The 22,709-nt window shown below is 41.5% G+C and overlaps 1 protein-coding gene across 1 annotated transcript in view; it reads left to right on the forward strand.

Moving 5' to 3' along the window:
- The window catches only part of nod2 (nucleotide-binding oligomerization domain containing 2), a 62,832-nt gene extending 47,474 nt beyond the window's left edge, over positions 1 to 15,358 (forward strand). The window contains 7 exon segments of the mRNA XM_060837713.1: positions 1,068 to 1,151; positions 2,685 to 2,768; positions 4,673 to 4,756; positions 4,869 to 4,952; positions 11,610 to 11,774; positions 11,889 to 12,070; positions 15,235 to 15,358. Coding sequence (XP_060693696.1) covers positions 1,068 to 1,151; positions 2,685 to 2,768; positions 4,673 to 4,756; positions 4,869 to 4,952; positions 11,610 to 11,619 — 346 coding nt within the window. The 3' untranslated portion in view covers positions 11,620 to 11,774; positions 11,889 to 12,070; positions 15,235 to 15,358.
- The last annotated feature ends 7,351 nt before the right edge of the window (positions 15,359 to 22,709 follow it).

A 22,709-nucleotide genomic window follows, 5' to 3' on the forward strand; every position in this document is an offset into this window, starting at 1 on the left:
AGGTCTAGGAAGGGGAGGGAGGAGTCTGAGACAGTCCAGGTGAATTTGAGGTCGGGATGGAAGGTGTTAGTACAATTAAGGATGTGCAATAAATGCTGACCTAGGCAGTGACAACCACATCCTGTGAAAGTTTTTTTTTAATTAAAAAATGGTCCTAATATTTGCAACTATTAAAAGTCTCAAAAAATTGTTATTGATTTTTAAATAATATGATAAGAAGCTCAATGGTTAGCACTGCTGCCTCACAGCACCAGGGTCCTGGATTCAATTCCAGCCTCAGGCGACTGTCAGTGTGGAGTTTGCACATTCTACCCATGTATGCGTGGGTTTCCTTCGGGTGCTCCGGTTTCCTCCCACAGTCCACATATGTGCAGGTTAGGTTATTGGCCATGCTAAATTGCCCATAGTGCTAGGTGCATTAGTCAGAGGGAAATTGGTCTGGGTGGGTTACTCTTCGGAGGGTCAGTGTGGATTGATTGGGCCGAAGGGCCTGTTTCCGCACTGCGGGAATCTAATCTAAATAAAGAAGTAAATGTCATAACACAGAATGGAAGATGATAATGCACATGTAGTTTTGTTAATATTGATACTGCTAGCCTCATTCCCAGAGGTGCAGCCATCAGTAAAGAGCAGAGGGTGTAGACCTGGGGCAAGCCTGAAATTTGATGAACTGGAATATAACTTGCATCAAATTGGCTCTTTAAATTATCAGGATGAGCCACCTAGCTTTTTGTGTGCACTAAATGGCAAGACCAGTCAGAGCTACTGTGAGCCAATACGTTCTAAATGAAGTGGCAGTGCATTGTAAGGTAGCTCAAGGCAGAGATGCAATGGGAATCCACATAAGCCAAAAGAGGAAGGGAGCCAGCACTTCCTTCACCATTTAATTCCCCAAAACAGCAACCAGTTCACCCTACCTGGTCCTGTAACCAGTACTGTCTAATGGTTGCATCTCTACTTATACCTTATTTCAACAGATTTCTGATTCAGGTGTTATATAAATTTTCATGAGATTTCGAGTATATTCTGGGGAAGTTAGATTACTGTTCAAATCTCTTTTTTTTAAGGTTATTTCACAATAATTTAACTGATGCATGTGCCCAGAATTTTGCAAAGCTCCTGAAACACAAGAACAACTTTCTTGCATTAAGGTAAGACAGAAGTTACCAATAATGTTAACAAAAGAACCATTGAGACATTAGATGCTAAAATTCTGAAATTCTATTTTAAAGTCAGAGTTAACTTGGATGAAACCAGAACAAAAATTGCTGAAGAAACTCAGGCAGGTTTCATATTGCCAGGATTTTTGCTATGATGTTTAAGGCTGCTTTCAGATGTTGTATTTCCCAATGTTATTAAAGCATAGGTCAAAGGAATTACTGGCAGTAAAACTTCGTTTTGTTGGTATGTTGATACAAATTATGTTCCCTTTCCCTTTGCCACCACTATCCTCCTTGTTGCACAGCATGTAAAAACATTGAAGGCTTAAAGAATAATTTTTCGAAAATTTGCTGACACCAACATCTCACTTCAGCTTATGTGGAGTTAGTGAATATGTTTAAAACATATCCAAATCCCTAAAAATTAAATGGGGTACCAGTTCATAAATATCCTGCACCTTGCTATGAAAATTGGCAACCCTCTTTAATTTGAAATAAAGACCAAGAAAATGTGTGTTTAGAAATCCATTCCACGCCTCCCTTCACTGGAAGGTGAACATTTTGTAAAATTGGCAGCTTTGATTAGATTTCCTAAATTAAGAATTTTTATTCCTCCTCGATGTAGTCAACTATGGCACTTGAATTTTTGTTATCATAATTGCATCAAAAAATTGATGCAAAGAAATATTATGATGAGCAACAAAATATTTGGGATGTGAGTAGTCGGTCTGAGGGAATGTCTTAAAGGAGGAAAGTAGAAATGCAGAGAGGGAACAGGTGTAGAAAATAGACAAGGCAACTAATGCTGGCCTTCATGTCTAAAGGGCTGGAGTGTGGAGATTCACATCTTATTTTGTAGTTTTACAAAACTCTTGTAAATATTTTGTTACTCAGCCTAATATCTCTGCATTAATTTTTTCTGATAATGTTCTTGGAAAGATTTTTTGGGAGGATTTCCTATGTTTAAAATGCAATAAAAATGCAAGTTGATGCTTGTGCTGCACTTTGGGTTTGGGGCAATGTGGATGGATTGCAAACTCAGATGTCTGAATCATGGTGTTCAGGAAATTAGGAATCGCTGTGGGTCCTCTTGTTGAAGTGTAGGGTTAGTGTTTATAAGTGACCCTGGGACCTGGGATCTCCCTGCTGTATGTGTGGGACTTAGTAAAGGATTGTTGTAAAACCTTTGTGGCCCACACACCAGCTTCAGCTTTTGTGAAGAATTCAGATTTGTTCGGGATTAATTAATTTATAAACCAAGAGTTAATCTAAGTTCTATTTTGAAAAGATGAACTTTGTTTTTATGCCACGCCTTCTGATTTTTGTCTCTTGGGATGATGGGTTTGATTATTGCTTTTTGGCTGCCTTAGGAGCTTTAGGTGGTAAAATCAAATTTTTGAATTAGGAAAGGTCTGGGTGCTTTTCAAAGTGGAGCAACTATGGACAATTCCTTTACAGTTTCTGATGATGGTGAACATTCTGAGAGGTGTTTTTATGGCAGTAATCATCGTTTAATATTCCCAGGCTTGGCAACAACCACTTAACTGCTGTTGGGGCAGAGGTGCTGGCAAAAGGTTTAAAACAGAACAACTTCATCCAATATTTATGGTATATAGCTGTTATTTTCATTGTTCTGCATATCATGTGTTGACATTGAATATTGTACACATTTCAGGCACGTAGGGTGGAAAGGCCCATTAAAATTCTTAATTGAGAACAATTGCTTGTCTGACGGGCTTGGCACACTGTTGATCATTCTACTCCAAAAGGTGCTCTCATAATCTAGAAATTGATTCTAATATCAGAAATTCATCACATACTATATTCTGGAGGTAACTTTTAACATCAAAGGAAAGTAAAATTTGACAGGTGTGAAATAGATATCCCAGCCAGCCATAGAGTCACAGAGATGTACAGCATGGAAACAGACCCTTCGGTCCAACCCATCCATGCTGACCACATATCCCAACCCAATGTAGTCCCACCTGCCAGCACCCGACCCATATCCCTTCCTATTCATATACCCATCCTGATGCCTCTTAAATGTTGCAATTGTACCAGCCTCCACCACTTCCTCTGGCAGCTCATTCCATAAACGTACCACCCTCTGCGGGAAAAAGTTGCCTCCTAGGTCTCTTTTATATCTTTCCCCTCTCACCCTAAACCTATGCCCTCTAGTTCTGGACTCCACGACCCCAGGGAAAAGACTTTGCCTATTTATCCTATCCATGCCCCTCATGATTTTGTAAACCTCTATAAGGTCAACCCTCAACCTCTGATGCTCCAGGGAAAACAGCGCCAGCCTGTTCAGTCTCTCCCTATAGCTCAAATCCTCCAACCCTGGTAACATTCTTGTAAATCTTTTCTGAACCCTTTCAAGTTTCACAACATCTTTCCAATTGGAAGGAGACCAGAATTGCGTGCAATATTCCAACAGTGGCCTAACCAATGTCCTGTACAGCCACAACATGACCTCTCAATTCCTGTAGTCAACACTCTGACCAATAAAAGAAAGCATACCAAACGCTTTTGTCACTATCCTATCTACCTGCGACTCACTTTCAAGGAGCTATGAACCTGCACTTAAGGTCTCTTAGTTCAGCAACACTCCCTAGGACCTTACCATTATGTGTATAAGTCCTGCTAAGATTTGCTTTCCCAAACTGCAGCACCTCGCATTTCTCTGAATTAAACTCCATCTGCCACTTCTCAACCCATTGGCCCATCTGGTCCACATCCTGTTGTAATCTGAGGTAACCCTCTTCGCTGTCCACTACACCTCCAATTTTGGTATCATCTGCAAACTTACTAACTGTACCTCTTATGCTCACATCCAAATCATTTATGTAAATAACAAAAAGTAGAGGTCCCAGCACCGATCCTTGCGGCATTCCACTGGTCACAGGCCTCCAGTCTGAAAAACAACCCTCCACCACCACCCTCTGTCTTCTAACTTTGAGCCAGTTCTGTATCCAAATGGCTAGTTCTCCCTGTATTCCATGAGATCTAACCTTGCTAATCAGTCTCCCATGGGGAACGTTGTTGAATGGCTTACTGAAGTCCATATAGATCACATCTACCGCTCTGCCCTCATCAATCCTCTTTGTTACTTCTTCAAAAAACTCAATCAAGTTTTGAGACGTGATTTCCCACGCACAAAGCAATGTTGACTATCCCTAATCAGTCCTTGCCTTTCCAAATACATGTACATCCTATCCCTCAGGATTCCCTCCAACAACTTGCCCACCACCGACGTTAGACTCACCGCTCTATAGTTCCCTGGCTTGTCCTTACCACCCTTCTTAAACAGTGGCAACACGTTAGCCAACCTCCAGTCTTCCGGCACCTCACCTGTGACTATCGATGATACAAATCACTTTCCACCAAGTACATTAGATTACAATGACTCCGTTTCACTGGAATATACCCCCATAATGTTTTGCATTGTGACCATAGAGTCATTTGTCTTTTATTTTGAGATTCATAAAATGTTTACTTTAATGGTTATCCAGACTTTGGGGAAATAAAGTTGGAGGTGCTGGTACTTGTGCTTTGGCAGCAGCTCTTGAGAATAACACAAGCTTGTTATGGCTAAGGTAAGGATACTGTGGTTGTAATGTCCCTGGCAAAATTTCAGGATGGCAATGTCATTATTAAAGCCCTGTTGTGTTCAGATAAATATTTCAAAGGACTCTTTCTCACTGTTAGTCTTGTAGGTAACAATGTTGATATCCATGGTGCCAAGGCTTTGGCTTTAATGCTGACGAAGAACACTGTCCTAGAGGAGCTCTGGTAAGTGTCTTTATGATGTTTTCATGGGAAACTGACTAAATATATTTGGAGTCAGTTCGTTCTGGGGTGGAATTAATCATGAGTCTGATTGTCATATGAAGTTGCTATTATTTATCTTGGTTATTGATACTTGGGATTCTGCAATTCTGTCAAAGATACATTGTCCTTTTTGATTGGATTATTCGCTAATCAAAGTACAAATTCCCTTGCAGATAAGCAGAGCAGGAATGTGAACACGTGGCTGAAGGAATGTTATGAGAAAGAGGTTTTCCCATTTCAGGTGTTACTAGAATCAATGCTACGGTGCATAGTAAAATTCTCCAAGCATAGACTGGGAAATTCTGCGACACTTTTTTTATTCAGACTAATTTTCGTTGTTAATGCTCAGGGACCTGCAATCTCTTCCCTTGCCTCCCACAGCAGCTTTGGATACAGCTTATCTGGCCTTGGGGATTTATTCATTTTAAGCCCTATAAACTGCTAATATCTCCTCTCCCACAATGCTAATTTGTTCAACTATATCACAGTCCTCCTCCCTGATTTTTACACCTACATTCTCCTTCTCTATCGTGAATACAGATGCAATGTACTGATGTAAATCCTTAGCTATGTCTTCCGGCTCCACATACAAATTTCTACTTTGGCTCCTAATGGTCCATACTCTTTCCCTCATTATCCTCTTACCCTTAATATACTTCCAAAATGCCTTTGGAATTTTCCTTTACTTCACTCTCCAGTATTATTTCATGTCCCCTCTTTACTCTCCTAATTTATTCTGTGAGTAATTTTCTTTTGTACTTTTCTAAGACTTGCCCTGTTTCAGCCCTCAGTATCTGTCAAAAGTTCCCCCTGTCTGTCTGGATCCAATTCAAGGTTCTCTGGACCTATTGGCTCGACCTTTCTCCTTTATATGAACATGTTGACCCTGAGTGCTCACAATTTCTTTTTTGACTTAGTGTCACTGCCATGAAACTCTCCTATAAATAGTTGCTCCCAGTCCATTTTGGTCAGACCCTGTCTTATCGTATTAAAATCATCCTTCTGCCAATTCAGGATCTTTTCTTCAGGTCCATCATTGTCCTTTTCCATAACTGCTTTAAATCTTACTGCATTATGGTCACTATAACTGAAATATTCACCCACTGACACTTCAACTACTTACCTAGCTTCATTCTCTAAAATTAGATCCACTGCCCCCTTTCTTCAAGTTCCTTCTACGTGCTGGCTAAAAGAGGTCTCCAGGATACATTTTTAAAAATTCACCCAATCTGAGCCTTTCATACTCTTGTCTTTGAGAGTTAATATTGTAGAAGTTGAGGTCCCTGGCTATTATTAGTCAATTACTTTTACACTTCTCTGAGATTTCACCATATATCTGTTCTTCTATCTTGCCCTCATTATTTGAGGATTTTTAAAATTCACTCACGGGATGAGGACATCACTGGCCAGGCCAGCATTTATTACCCATCTCGAAATGCCTAGAAGGCAGTGAAGAGTCACCCAATTGCTTTGGGTCTGGAGCCACAAGTAGACCAGACAACGGTGGCAGTTTCCTTCCATAAAGGGCATTCGCAAACCAGATGATTTTTTCTGTTAGTCAATAATGGATTCATGGTTATCTTTTGACTCTTAATTCCAGATGTTTATTGAATTTAAATTCCACCATCTGCAATTGTAGGATTCAAATCCACAGGACGTTACCTGGGTCTCTGGATTAACAGCCAAGTAATAATACTTCTAGGCCATTGCCTCCCTGCCATCTATAGAACATTCCCAACAATGTGAATGCCCTCTTTTTGTTTTGAAGTTCACCCATATGGCCTGAGGAACAGTCAAAGTTATCACCCCCTCTTACTGAGGTAATTCAGTCCTTAATCAATATTGTGACACCACCTTCTCTTTATACACTCCTGTCATGCAGTCACTCTCTCACATGACAGTTCTATACCGTGGAATATTGATCTGCCAAATCTGTCTCTCCCTCAACCATGTCTCCATGATTACAATGATGTTATATCCTCATGTATTAATCAACACTCTCAACTCATCTGCCTTACTCATAAGACTTCTTGCATTTAAAAAAAATGCCGTCCAGCCTTGCCACTCCCTTGTGCCGTAACTCAACTCTCTTCCAGACTGACTTGGTTCTTCCTCGTGGGGGTCAGTTAGTTCAGTTGGCTAGATATAGAGTTTATGATATAGAGTGTTGCCAACAGTGCAGGTTCAATTTCCACACCAGCTGAGATTCCCATGTAGGTCCCATGCTCTTAACCTTACCTCTTACCTAAGATGTGGTGTCCCTCAGTTTAAGCTCACCACTAACTATCTCTGTCTAATGAGAGAATAGCCAATGGCCTGCTAGAACTATGGGAATTCAGCTTTTACCTCTACTTATCAATATATCACCTCTTAGTTAATTCCCAACTCCTTGCAAAATTACTTTAAACCCCTGCCAACTGTATGAGCACGCATCCCCCTACCCCATTAAGAATGTTCTGGTTCAGGCATGGCCTGTTAGACTTGTACAAATCCCAGCTTCTCCAGTGATTCATGATTCTAAAGTCTTCCCTCCTGCTCCAAATTCTCAGTCACACATTCCTCTGTTCTATCCACTGCATATTCATTAGCATGTGACACTAGGAATAATCCAGAAATTACAAACTTTTGAATCCTGCTTTTCAATCTGCTACCCAGATTCCAAAATTCTTGTTGCAGGACATCATCCCCTTTCTATCTATGTCATTAGTATCTATGTAAGCCATGATGTCTGAATGTTTGCTATTCTCCTTCAGAATTCTTTCGGCCATATTTTGACATCCCTGACCCTGGCCCCAGGAAGGAAACATTCCATCCTGGACTCATGTCTGTGGCCACAGAAAAATCTATGTCCCTCACCATTGGGTTTCCTACAACTGTTGCCCTTTCTCTTTTTCTCTTCTCCCTCTTGTGCCAATGAGATCTCGCTGCACACTCATACTTTTCCACATGGAATACCTGTTGCTGTGTGAGATGCACTGAGGGGCTTCCTTGACTACCTGTCTACCTTATTATGACTGGGCAGTTGCCCATTCCTTCTCTAACTGCATTTCCTTAAGATGTGGGGTGACCACATCTAAAACTGCACTATTCGCATAACTCTAAACTTCACGATGTATTGCTGTGCCTCCAGCCAATGCTCAACCTCCAAAAATTAACACTCAAGCTGGTCAACTGAATGTGCCAGAAGAAGTGGTAAATGAAGGCACTGTTGGAACATTTAAAAGACATTTGGACAGGTACATGAATAGGAAAGGTTTAAAGAGATATTGGCCAAATGCAGGAAAAATGGGACGAGTTTAGTTTGGGAAACTTGGTTGGCATGGAAGAGTTGTACTGAAGGGTCTGTTTCCATGCTGTATGACTCTACGACAGTACAATACTTCCGGCAGATGTGGTCACCCAGGCTGCCGGGAGCATCCAAGACCTCCCACATACTGCATTCTGAGCTTGGGACTAAGCTACACATCAGACTGAGCTTCCATGCCATACTTTTCCTAAAAATACTTTAACCCTAAACTTAATCCATGTAGAAAATGAAGTAAGTTTCTTTTCTTTAAAAGAGTTTGAATGCTTCCCTTTTGTTAGTTTAGATTTGAAGTGGAGAATAAACCACTCTTGCTCACTGCTTACCAATCAGCCCTCTGCTTTGTGCCAATGTCCCTTTCACAATGACAGTGCAGTGACCACTCTTACCGATATTGTCATGTTTGATTGCATCTGTGAAGGTAGAGGAAGTAGATGAGGATGAGTTCCAGAAAATCCTACCACAACCTGACACAGGTTCAGTCTATCAGCTATGCCCATAGGACTCAGTCAGATTGGCCACTCGCCATTCTTGGTAATAGATATTGAAGTTTCCTACCCAGAGTCTATTCTGTGACTTGCTGCTCTCGGCATTTCCTCTAAGTAGTGCTCAGTGTTGAGGAGCATTGATTCTTCTTTCAAGGTGGGAGGCAGGAGGTGGTAATCAGCGAGAGATTTCTTTGCCAAAGTTTGACTTAATGCCATGAATCTTTATGGGTTTTAGAGTCAGTATTGACAACTCCCAGAGAAGCTTTTTATGACTGTGCTACGTTTGGTAGATCTGTGGGACAGGACACATCTAGGACCGGTGACAGTGACATCTGAGCTATTGTAAGGTATAATTCTGTGAGTATGTCTATGTCATGTTGTTGTTTGACTCAGCTATGAATTAGCTCTCCTAATTTTGGCCCAAGCTCCCAGATGTTAGTAAGGAGGACTTTGCCAGGTCAACAGGGCTGGGTTTGTAGTTGTTGTTTCCACTGCCTAGATCAATGCCAGGTGGTCCATCTATTTACTTCCTTTATTTAAACATCCTAGTGGCTTGGTACAACTGAATGGCTTGCTAGGTCATTTCAATGTGTCTCTCACACATTGCTGTTGGTCGGGAGTCAAGTTGGATGCTGAGTTAGCTCGCAGCCTTTGAGTTGTATGATGATGAATTGGAAGACCTGAATTAACATTGATCAGTGGAAGATTGTGAAAGGAAATTTTGGTTGTTTGGATGTCTGTTTTGTGTTAACAGCATGGGAAGGTGGTAGAAATCGATTAAACAAGCAATTGTCCTTGTTGACTCTAAATGAGCTTGATAATTATGAAGTATGCTATACAGCAACAAGTGCTGCTGTTGACGCACTGACTGTACTTTTCCCTCAGAGTTGTCTGAAGAGACTCTGTGAGTTTCTTTGTTCAGCTAATCCAAATCACAATGCTTGGTGATGTTGTGTAAAGTACAGCACTCCAGCGTTCTGGAGACTTTGGATGGTGTGCATCAAAAGATACTTTTCTATCTGTCCAGGCTCCTGAAGCAAGTCTTTAACATGCTTGCTCAATGAAACATCTCATCATCTGGCTTTCATTATGTCACTCCTGGGTGTGATTGCTTGGGTCCCTTATGGATACTACCAGACATGTTTTAAATGGGTATCTATTTAAAACCAGCGAGGGTGTCTGCTTTGATGTGCAAATAAATTATGATAGTTCAGAATGAAAATATCACAGAGTCCAACCTCCCTTGGAATATTGCACATACCTGCATAAAGATCTTTTAGTGATTGCACACCAGCTGCTGATAGCTGTTCAGGAGAAAAGTAATCAATCTGTGAGCAGGAGACTCATCGAGTCAGTGTCATAGAGCATGGAAACAGACCTGTCAGTCCAACCAGTCCATGCTGAACATAATCCCAACATAAACTAGTCCCACATGCCTGCTCCTGGCCCATATCCCTCCAAACCTGTCCTATTCATAAGTTATCCAAATGTCTTTTAAACATTGTAATTATACCTACATCTACCACTTCCTCAGGAAGTTCATTCCACATGCTAACCACCCTCTGTGTAAAAACATTTGCCACTCATGTCTTTTTCAAAATCTCACTCCACTCGTCTTAAAAATGCGCATCCTAATCTTGAAATCCCCCATCCTAGGGAAAAGACAACTACTATTAACTCTGTCTATACCTGTCATTATTTTATAAACTTTTCAGATTGCTTCTCAACCTCCTATGCTCCAGTGACAAAGTTCTAGCCTATCCAGCCTTTCTTTATAACTCAAACTTGCCATACCCGGCAACATCTTGGTTAATCTCTTCTGAATCCTCTCCAGCTTAATAATATCCTTCCTATAATTGAGTGACCAGAACTGGACACAGTATTCCAAAAGGGGCCTCACCAATGTCCTGTACAACCTCAACATGACTTCCCAATTTCTATATTCAATGTACTGAACAATAGAGGCAAGCATGCCAAAAGCCTTTTTAACCACTGCCTCTATATGTGACGCAAACTTCAAAGAGTTATGCATTTGCACCCCTAGGTCCCTCTGATCTACAACACTACAGAAGCCCTACTATTAATTGTATAAGACCTACCTTGTTTGTTCCAACTCCTGCTGGCTTTAGTCAACTTATTTCTCATTTGAGGTCAGGTGTAACACATAGAAACAGGAATAGGCTAGTCAGCTCCTTCACCCTCTTATGCAATCGGTGCAATTGTTGCTGATCTGTGAATTAATTCCATACATACGTATTTCGTCAATATCACTGAATATTTAAGGTAACAAAAATCTGTCAACCTCAGATCTGAATTTAATGATTGATCTCATATCAACTTTCATTTTTGTTCAGAGTTATTCCCCAATATTACTCTTGAAAGTTCTGAATCCAATTTGTAACATATGCCCCACAATCCCAGGTTCCCAACTAATGAACATAGTTTATCTCCATTTATCATTTAACTTCATTTGCCCAATCTGTTGTTCTTAATATCAAAAACATATTTGGTAAAATTAGCCTTTAATTTCTAAGTTCCAGGGGATACACGCCTAGTTTCTGTAATTCTATTTCGTAATTTAACTGTTGCAACTCCGGGAACATCCTGATCAATCAATGTTGTATTCTCTCCGAGGCCAATTGCTCATTCCTCAAGTGTGGAGCCTAGAACTACTGGAATTGCTCTCAATTCCCTCCAGCCTCCCACATCACTGATCCTGCACTGCTTCTGTGCTGCTTACTCACATACCTACGAAAGCTCACTACCTTTCAACCACGTGCACCGACACTCTCATCTAATTTAATGCCTCCCTTTACCTAATTCCAGGCAACAATAGGCCATAATAGTACTGAGAAGATCAGAATAAGTGGAAGGATGCCTGGTATTTGGCTTCTCATCCACTACCGCAAGAGAATTCTATCCCTTTCGGAAAAAGACTGGGACCACTCCTACAGATGATGCTGAAGCATCCATTTCCTGTCCACTGAGCAAGTACAATTCTTCATTCCTCTGCACTTCTCACATGAACTACACTTACAGTGTCATTCATTGTACACCATTTTTTTACCATAGACTACAAAGTCTTCTCTCCCTTGTGTCTCGCAGATGCCAATGGGATATCCATGGTCTTGGCAGAGAAACAGACTGGTTCACAAGAAGCCTCCTCCTTTTTCTCAGAAGAAGCATCAGCAAGGCTTCCTTCTGCATTCTCCACCAGCTCAGATACTGACTCCACGGGAGGGGTTGGGAGGAAACATCATGTGTACAAAGTATGGGACCACATGCTGGTGAGTACCTCACTGTGAAACCTCCACAGCTGAGTCAGGAAGAAATGTCCCAGAATGCTGGCAGTCAGAGGAGACCTGGAGGATCTTATGTTGTCAACAATCAGAGAGTTTGTCCAAACAGGAGGGCCAGGCCAGTATGTGGGAAGCAATGGTAATGTACAGTGCAATGAGAACCAATGCAGTAGGATGCATAGGAATCAGCGACTCTGCAGTCTGTGTCCTGTACAGCTCGTTGTGGATGACCACTCCCAGGAGATTGACACTCTCCACTCATTCCACCTCTGTGCTGTTAATGTGTAGGGGGCATGAGTAACATCCCGCCAAAAGTCAATAATGAGTTCCTTGGTTTTGCTGGCATTGAGAGCTAGGTTGTTCTTAGTACACCATTTTTCCAGGTCTTCCACCTCCCATCTGTAGTCTGTTTCGTCACCATCTGAGATTCGACCGACTATGGTGGTGTCATCAGCGAACTTTTAAATGGCATTAGTCTGGTATTTGGTGACGCAGGCATGAGTATACAGTGACTACAGTAGGGGGCTGAGTATGCACCCCTGGGGGGGCTCCAGTGTTGAGTGTTAGTGAGGATGAAATATTGTCCCCAGTCTTCACTGATTGTGACCTGTGGATCAGGAAACTGAGGATCCAGTTGCAGAGAGTTTGGCTTAGTCCCAGATCACTAAGTTTAGTAATCAGTCTCGAGGAGATAATAGTGTTGAAGGCTGAACTGTAGTCAATGAGTAGGATTCTTATGTAGCTGTTCTTGGTGACAAGATTAGATTAGATTAGATTACTTACAGTGTGGAAACAGACCCTTTGTCCCAACAAGTCCACACCGACCCGCCGAAGCGTAACGCACCATGACCCATTTACCCCTTCACCTAACACTACGGGCAATTTAAAATGGTCAATTCACCTGACCTGCACATTTTTGGATTGTGGGAGGAAACCGGAGCACCCGGAGGAAACCCACGCAGACATGGGGAGAAGGTGCAAACTCCACACAGAAAGTTGCCTGAGGCGGGAATTGAAACCGGGTCTCTGGCGCTATGAAGCAGCAGTGCTAACCACTGTGCCACCGTGCGGCCCACAAGATGTTCTTGGGAGGAGTGAAGGGCAAGTGATATGGCATCTGATGTGGATCTGTTGGTCTCATAGCCAAATTGGAGTGGGTCAAGAGTAGTGGGGAGGCAGGAGTTGATTAATGTCATGACCAGCCTTTCAAAGCACTTCATGACCACTGAAATTAGGGCCACTGGGCAGTAGTCATTGAGACATGCTGCATGAGCCTTCTTAGGCACAGGGATGACGTTGGTCATCTTGAAACAGGCAGGAACAGTGGCCTACTGAAGGGAGAGGTGGAAGATGTCCGAGAAGACCTCTGCCAGTTGATCTATGCATGCTCTGAGTGCACGGCCTTGTATTCCGTCTGGTCCCATCACTTTCCTTGGATTCACACGAAGGAAAACTGATCTGAACGCTGATGCAGTGACTGTTGGGATACATTGATCAGGACTTGTTGGAATAGATGTTACCTCTCTGCCAAAATCTGCCCAAAGTGAGCATAGAAGGTGTTGAGATGATCTGGTAGGGATGTGTCATCTGTTATCTTGCACTGTCTCCTTTTAGAACCTGTGATGTCATTCAGTTCTTGCCATAGTCGCCGGGTGTCTGTCTGCTTCTCTGTTTGGATCGGTATTGGTCCTTGGCTGTCTTAATGGCTCTGCGAATGCCATACTTGGATTCCTTATATTTGAGTGGGTCTCCTGAGCTGAAGGCCTGATGCCTGGTTTTTAGCAGGTTCTGTATGTCCTGATTCATTCAGAGTTTCCATTTTTGGAACACCTGAATTGACTTCCTCGGTATGTAGTCCTTCATACACTTGCTGATAAAGTCTGTGGTGGTGGTGGCAGACCCGTCCAAGGTACCTGCAGACTGTTTGAACATGGTCTAATCAGCTGATTGTGAACCCTTTATAAATCCCTGTTGGCTTTCCCTGAGCAGCAGAAAATTTCCAAGGCATCCAGTCATGCTTTTTTTTACTTATGGATTCTAGCAATTTCTTGACAACCAAGATTAGGCTGCATGGCTGATTTTACTTTCTCCAGATGACCATAAGACGTGGGAGCAGAAGTTGCAATTTGGCCCATCCAAACTGCTGTGCCATTTAACAAGATTATGGTGAATCTGGTAATACTCAACTCAATTTTCCTGTTTTATCCCAATTATCCTGATTCTCCTAAACTCCAAAGAGCACAAGCCAAACTACTCGACGTTTCCTCATTGGATAATCCTTCCATAGCTGGAAACAACTTAGTGAACCATCTCTGAATTGCCTCCAACATTAGTATATCTTTGCTTAGATAAGGGGACTAAAACCCTTTGCTTACAGTATTCCAGCTGTGGTATGATTAGTACCTGATCTAATTTTAACACAACTTGATGACAGGGATCACAAAGTACCTAGTGCCCTATCAAACTGAGAAACTGAGTGCGATACAAATCAGAGAATACTTATCATTCTCTCAACACTGACTCCAGCCCTCTTCCTGAAGTCTTAGCGGGGACAGTACAGCTTGAGGAAGCAGGGAAATCTGAAGGTGAAAGTGAGTGGAGAGAGAGAGAGAGAGAGAGAGAGAGAGAGAGGTGCTAGCAAGCACTAGGAATGAGGGGAGTGGGCCGAGCATGGTGAAGGTTGCAAAGAGGTGGCTTTGGGAACAGAATATGCAAAGAACCAGCTGGAATTGGTTGGGCCATGGTACAAGATTGTCAAGGCAACATAAAGTGAGCATCACCATGATCTACAGAGTCATTAGAACTGAACAATAAGCGCAATAGCAAAAAAGTGTGATTTATAGATTTCTGTGACATGTTGATCAAAAACTCTCAGAATCTATTTGGCCAAATGAACATTACATAAAATATTTAAACCCAGACTCTGGTGAGTAGATCTGTTGGTTAGCCTGTTCTGATTTTAAAGCTGACAAGTGATTTTTCCACCAAAATGATCTCACATCAAATAGTCCTGTTCCTCGGATGCTGCCTGACCTGCTGTGCTTTTCCAGTGCCACATATTGAGTCCTTAATGCAGGCCAGTATATTTAAAATAAACTTTCATTTGAAAGTAGAAGTCCAGTCTAACTTGCACATTTTAACTTTTTTTGCAGTCTTCAGGAGAACTGTTTAGTTGACGAGGATATGCTTCACTTTGCAGAAGGACTCCAAAACAACACAGGCTTGAAGGTTCTTAAGTATGTGGTGATATGTCAATAAATGTTGCCCTAACTCGAATTGTGTACAAACATTCTTACTGCACAGAAGCAGGCCATTGAGAAAATCATTACTTTGAGAGAAACTTCCAGATCTTTGAAAGAACTATTTGATTAAATTCTACCTTCCTGACCTCTGACACAGCCCTGCAACATTTTATTTGTGCTGTAATTTGTCGGGAATGTTCAGCCTGTTCAAAATCATGAGCAAAATTATTTTTCCTGACCTGGGTAATATTAAGAAAATCAAATGATGCATTTTTTTCCCCATTCAGGGAATTATTTGATTATTCATTTGAATTTAATTGTTTTAAAAGGACTATTCTCAATCAACATGGGGTGGGGGGGAGTGTGTGATGCTGGGAGAAGGTAGCAAAGAGTAGAATAGGTTGATGGGGGTGGGGATGGAGGTGATAGGTCAGAGAGGAGGGTGGAGTGGATAGGTGGGAAGGGAGATTGGCAGGTAGGACAGGTCATGAGGATGGTGCTGAGCTGGAAATTTGGAACTGGGGTAAGGTTGGGGGAGGGGAAATGAGGAAATTGGTGAAGTCCACATTGATGCCCTGGGGTTGAAGTGTTCCGAGGCAGAAGATGAGGTGTTCTTCCTCCAGGCATTGGGAGGTGAGGGAGCGGCGGTGGAGGAGGCCCAGGACCTGCATGTCCTCGGCAGAGTGGGAGGGGGAGTTGAAATGTTGTGGTTTGCTGTGCTATTTGATCACAGCTGATATGTTTCTCCTGCCTTCTCCCCATAACATTTGATCCCTTATTAATTAAGAACGTATCTATCTCTGTCTTAAAGACACTCAAAGACTTGGCCCCCACAGTCTTCCAACACATAGATTCACCACCTTGAGAGTTCAGAGAATTGCACTTGATTTGATGACAAGAAAAATGATTGGAAGATGAAGTAAGCTGCTTGCAGAAATAATGAACATAGGCTGAATAGGTCTATGAAAGGAATGAACCATGGTGAAAGAGATCTGTTCAGTTTCAGGGTTAAGTGCATTTTGGGAAAGCAAATCTTCACAGGACTTATACACTTAATGATAAGGACCGAAGGAGTGTTGCTGAACAAAGAGACCTTGGAGTGCAGATTCATAGCTCCTTGAAAGTGGAGTCGCAGGTAGATAGGATAGTGGAGAAGGCACTTGGTATGCTTTCCTTTATTGGTCAGAGTATTGAGTCCAGGAGTTGGGAGGTCATGTTGTGGCTGTACAGGACAATGGTTAGGCCACTGTTGGAATATTGTGTGCAATTCTAGTCTCCTTCCTATTGGAAAAATGTTGTGAAACTTGAAAGGGTTCAGAAAGGATCTACAAGGATGTTGCCAGGGTTGGAGAATTTGAGCTATAGGGAGAGGTTGAGTAGGCTAGGGCTGTTTCCCCTGGAGCGTCGGAGGCTGAGGGGTGACCTTATAGAGGTTTATAAAATCATGAGGGGCATCGATAGAATGTATAGACAGTCTTTTCCCTAGTGTGGGGGAGTCCAGAACTAGTGGGCATAGGTTTAGGGTGAGAGGGGAAAGATATAAAAGAGACCTAAGGGGCAATTTTTTCACTCAGAGGGTGGTACGTTTATGGAATGAGCTGCCAGAGGAAGTGGTGGAGGCTGGTACAATTACAACATTTAAAAGGCATCTGGATGGATATATGAACAGGAAGGGTTTGGAGGGATATGGGCCGGGTGCTGGCAGGTGGGACTAGATTGGGTTGGGATGTCTGGTCGGCATGGACCGAAGGGTCTGTTTCCGTGCTGTACATCTCTATGACTTTAAGTATATGCATCCAGGTTTTTGCATACATTGAGGATCACTTCCTAAGCAAATATGGAAGTTACACATGGAGACCCTTCTGCAGCAGATTCCGAAGGAATTGTTCAGGAAATTGAAGATTGCACTGAGCAATTCCCCACTACCTGGAACCCTCTGAAAATATTCATTTACACTTACACTTACCCTCTCCAGATCCTAACATCCAACATCCTTCTTACCCCCAACACCCCACCTCCCTAAGGCACTGACCTTTCCTCGCTTGCAACTGCACCGCTTAGCCTTTCAACCCTCCATCCTGATTCCACAGAACTCAGATTTCTGAAGAAGAATCCTATCAGACTTGAAACATTTACACTGCTTCTCTCTCTACAAATGTTGTGTGACCTGCTGAGTTTCCCCAGCACTTTGTTTTTAATTCAGATAGCCAGCAACCACAGTATTTTGCTTTTACTTGAGTATCTTCACTTCTACACAAATAGAATATCCATACCATGATTTTCTGTTTCTCACTGCCTGCAGATTGTCTAATAATAGGATCAGCAGAAAAGGAATGGAGTTTTTTTGTCAATACTCTCAAACACAATGTTACTATTGAGTCTATATGGTAAGTAGTGAGTTAAAAAATGGTCAAATCAAATATGTTAAGGGATTTGTAACTTCATTCATTGAGAAACCACTTCACTCATACCATAGGGACAGAAGTGGATTATAGATCACCCCTTGAGTCTGTTCTATCTTTATAGAATCATGTGGAATTGGATAGCACAGAAGGCGTTCATTCAGTACATCATGTCTCTTTTGCCAAATGATGCAATAAGAAGCTTCTTCAGACTATACAGATTACAGACCATAACTAGTCAGCAGTGTCAATAGTAAGCCATGAGATTGAAGGTAATTTTGAGGAGATGAGGTGGGCTGAGGTTTAGAAGGGAGGGAGGGAGCATACTTGTTTCTGCTGATATCCAGGAAGTGTCAGGAAAAATACTTCTCAAATGAAGCTAGCTGTTCTACCTCCCTTTCACTGTCAGCTTTCCCAACTCCTAGAAAACCTACATAACAGCAGCTCATTTTAAATTGCAGGGTTGATTATACTTTGGGAACTTGGTTTTAAATATCTTAATAAAGTATCCTAGTTCACCACAGCATAGAAGCCATGAAAAACATTTTTAAAAAGTGATAGTGGTCATGTTTCATGCATTTGATCTTTTAGGACTCCCTTATCAATCAGTTGTAAAGGTTTAAAATTTAATTCATTACCGTTGGAAAATTTTGATCAATAGTGTTGTGTTTTCCTGTTCACAGATAGGATTGGCCTCATTTCTATTTTTCCAAAGCTGACATAGGTTTTCCAGATGCTGATAAAAAATAATGCTATTTTACAGAGCATGACAAGTTTGCAGATGTATTTGGAAGAATATCTAAGCACGTCTTCCAAAAGAAAGACCATCTTTCCATTATCAAGCCAGAAATAGGAATCTAAAACAAAGCAAAAAGAAATTGCTGGAGAAATTCTGAAGATCTGGCAGCATCTGTGAAGAGAAAGCAGAGTTAACATTTTAGGTCCAGTGACCCTTCTTCAGAACTCTGCTTTCTCCCCATAGATGCTACCAGATCTGCTGAGTTTCTCCAGCAATTCCTGTTTTTGATTCAGATTTCCAGCGTCCACAATTTTTTTCCAGAAATTGAAATATTCACTGATGATTACACACATTACAAGACTCCTTAGATATTGAAGCAGTGCATGCCCAAATGTAGAAAGAGCTGGACAATATCCAGGTTTGGGCTGTAATATAGCAAGTAACATCTGTGTCACAGAATGACCATCTCCAACAGGAGAGAACCTAACCATCATCCCTTGATGTTCAATGGTATTATCTGCTGAATACACTATTATCAACTTCCTGGGGATTATCATTGGCCAGAAATTAAACTAGACTGATTGTTTAAATATACTAGCTACAATAGCAAGTCATAGAATCCCTACAGTGCGGAAGGAGGCCATTAGACCCATTGAATCTGCACTGCTCCTCCAAACAGCATTCCACCCAGACCCAGTGCCCCACCCTATCCCTGTAACCTTACATTTATCATGGCTAATCCACCTAGGCTAGGCAATGCTAGACATTATGGGACAATTTACCATGGTCAAACCACCCATCCTGCACATCTTTGGACTGAGAGAAGAAACTGGAGCACTTAGAGGAAACCCACACAGACACAGGGAGAACATGCAAACTCCACACAATCACCCAAACCTGGAATTGAAGCTGAGTCCCAATAACAGTGCAAGCCACTGAGCCACCATGACTCTTCAAAACTGTCCATCATCACAAGTCACTTTGATTGAACTCTCCCCACTTACTTGGGTGAGTGCAGCTCCAGCAACACTGAAGAAGCTTGACATCATCTGGGACAGTACATCACTTGATCACATCTACAAACATTCACTCCCTCCACCACCAATACTCAGTAGCAGCAGTATGCACCACCTACAGGATGCACTGCATAAATTCATCAAGTGTTCTTAGAAAGCACCTTACAAACCCAGGACTACCAATGTCTATTAAACAACAGATACATAGGAACACTGCCACTTACCCAGGCCACTTACCATCCTGACTTAGAAATATATTGTTTCTTTAATGTCAATGGATCAAAGTCCTGGAACTCAAACTCTAATGGCATTCACCAAATGGACTTCAGTGGTTCGAGAAGGCAGCTCACCATGATCTTCTCAACAGAAATAGTGAAGGGCAACAGCCAGCAACATCTACATTCCATGAATTTTCTTTTTAAAAATTGGGGTTAAGAGAGCAGGATATTTAAGAAACCATATCAAACTCTGTAATGTGTTATGTCCTATTTACAGGCAACAGGAGTCTCTTACAACAAATTAATTCTGAGACAAAATTGAATCACTTAAGAATTTTTTTTTATTCGGGTTAGGGGGAAATCTTGTCACTGCAGAGGAAATCGAAGAAATGACCAGAGTGGAAAGAAGATTAATATTTTGATCAAAAACTGAAAAGGGGAACTTGTGACCTTTTGATACTTCCCTCACACAAAAAAAAATCCTACCCTGCTCTGCCTTGTGCAACATATTTAAAGTGGAAAGGAATCTGTATTGGCTAGAGTTATATTTTCAAATGTTTCTTTTTTAAAAATAATTATTACGTAATCTATCATTTATTCCATGTCTTTTTTTTAATTTCTGTTCTCAACTGGGATGGTTCTGATGTTTATATGAACAGCACTCTGGATTCTAATTACAGCATTGCCCTCCTTTTATTTTTCCTGTCTCCCATTATAATCCTGACCATCTTCAGTATGAGTCCTGTATGCTTCAACTAAGTAAGGATTTTACATTTATTCTGGTATCTTGGATATGTCAGTGTTCAATGTGAACAAAGTATTTTTAAATTGTAATTGCTATTATAATTTAGGTAAACACTACAATTAATTTAAACATAGCAATGAGATCATATTTTAGTCATGTGGGATAAGTTGGCTCGAACACTGAGAAAATGCTAGCTGTTTAGTAAATAATACAGTTGGACATTTTGTATCCTCTTTAATCAGCCAGACAAGGATTCAGGTTAGTGCCTGATCTGAAAGGCAGTGTAGCACTTCCTCAGTATTGCACTTAAGATTTCTGCCTGAATTGTGTGCTCAAACCTCTTAAATGAATGGTCTACTGATTCAAGATCAAGAATGAAGCGCTGAAAGCATTTAGCCTATTTTATTTTAACGTCCATTGTTTCTATTGTTTGATATGATAGAATAATTCCTGCAAATTTAACATATTCCTGCTACTTCATACAGATGTACACCTAGAAATTGCCACTGTTTAGGTGTTAACTATGCTTCAACTTTTGGGAAGAACTTTCTCTTTGCTGTTAGTTCCCAATATTTCTTATACTTCTAGCAGAATGAAATTATGTGATTCATTACACACACAAAGAGCTGACTACGTGAGTATCAAACTTATTCATAGGCACAGGATGGCGATTGCTAGAATGAAGAAATCTGCTGAGGTATTTTGAATTACAACATGGAATATCAAGTGTCTGATCAAAGTAACCATTGCTATAAAAGTGCCTCTCATTATTTCCAAATTAATTTGTACTGAATGATTAATCAATTCATAAAGTCGCATTCTATGCAGTGCTATCAAAGGAGAAACCACCCACCAAGTATGTAGCATTCACAACAGACCTCAGCATGAGATAAAATGCAGTCATTATAAAGGTGGTGGATGAATGAAATCGTGATAAAACTGTGTAGTTTCCAGGTATATGTTAACTTAGTGTCATGGATTTTGTTGTAGAATGGGTAGATGTATTGTTGATGGACTAATGTTAAGATCACCTATCTGCTCTGACATTGTAAGGTGGCACATATTTAAAGGGAACAGAGCTGGTGGAGATCTCATACATTTCAATCACATCTCCATTTCTTTGAAGCACATGCGGTTTGTTATTGCTTAAGCTGCTGGCGCACATTTCAGCTCTGACTTTGATGTCGCATGGTGCCATAGAGCAGTGGGTCCTGACCTTTCCTGACAAACAATTTCACAGCGTACCCACTTTCTTCGTATCACATGCGTGGCTGTGGAAGTTTACGTATCCGCAGCTCTGGAGGCTCAGCGTGCACAGTGATTGATTGGCACATGGTGTCAGCAGATATTGCCTTTGATAATAGACATTGAGACTCCAGAGGAGATCAGAATCATGGAAGCAGCCTCAATGCTCAGGCGAAGCATTTCTGTGATTCCAATCTTGTGGCACACTTCTCAACTTGTGGCATACTCATTGAAAATCACTGCTGTAGAGTGATATAGAGTCAAAGAGTCACAGAGACGTACAGCATGGAAACAGACCCTTCGGTCCAACCTGTCCATGCCAACCAGATATCCCAACCCAATCTAGTCCCACCTGCTAGCACCCGGCCCATGTCCCTGAAAACCCTTTCTATTCATATACCCATCCAAATGCCTCTTAAATGTTGCAATTGTACCAGCCTCCATCACATCCTCTGGCAGCTCATTCCATACACGTACCACCCTTTGTTTGAAAAAGTTGCCCTGTAGGTCACTTTTATATCTTTCCCCTCTCACTCTAAACCTATGCCCTCTAATTCTGGATTCCCCGACCCCAGGGAAAAGACTTTGTCTATTCATCCTATCCATGCCCCTCATAATTTTGTAAACCTCTATAAGGTCACCCCTCAGCCTCCGACACTCCAGGGAAAACAGCCCCAGCCTGTTCAGCCACTCCCTGTAGCTCAAATCATCCAACCCTGGCAACATCCTTGTAAATCTTTTCTGAACCCTTTCAAGTTTCACAACATCTTTCCGATAGGAAGGAGACCAGAATTGCATGCAATATTCCAACAGTGGCCTAACCAATGTCCTGTACTATTTGACTGATGGATTGACTGTTGCATGCTTCCTGCTGTAACAAGCTTCCTAGCTCTTCTGCTGTATTAAATATCAAATCGAAAGTTACAATAGATAGTTTTAATAGTTGAGGTTGGTCAAAGTTGAGAGACGTTTAAGTGATACAATATAAATATGTGGACTTATGAATGGATTGGATATGAA

The sequence above is a fragment of the Hemiscyllium ocellatum genome, chromosome 17 (genome assembly GCF_020745735.1).
Source record: "Hemiscyllium ocellatum isolate sHemOce1 chromosome 17, sHemOce1.pat.X.cur, whole genome shotgun sequence".
Classification (NCBI taxonomy): domain Eukaryota; kingdom Metazoa; phylum Chordata; class Chondrichthyes; order Orectolobiformes; family Hemiscylliidae; genus Hemiscyllium; species Hemiscyllium ocellatum.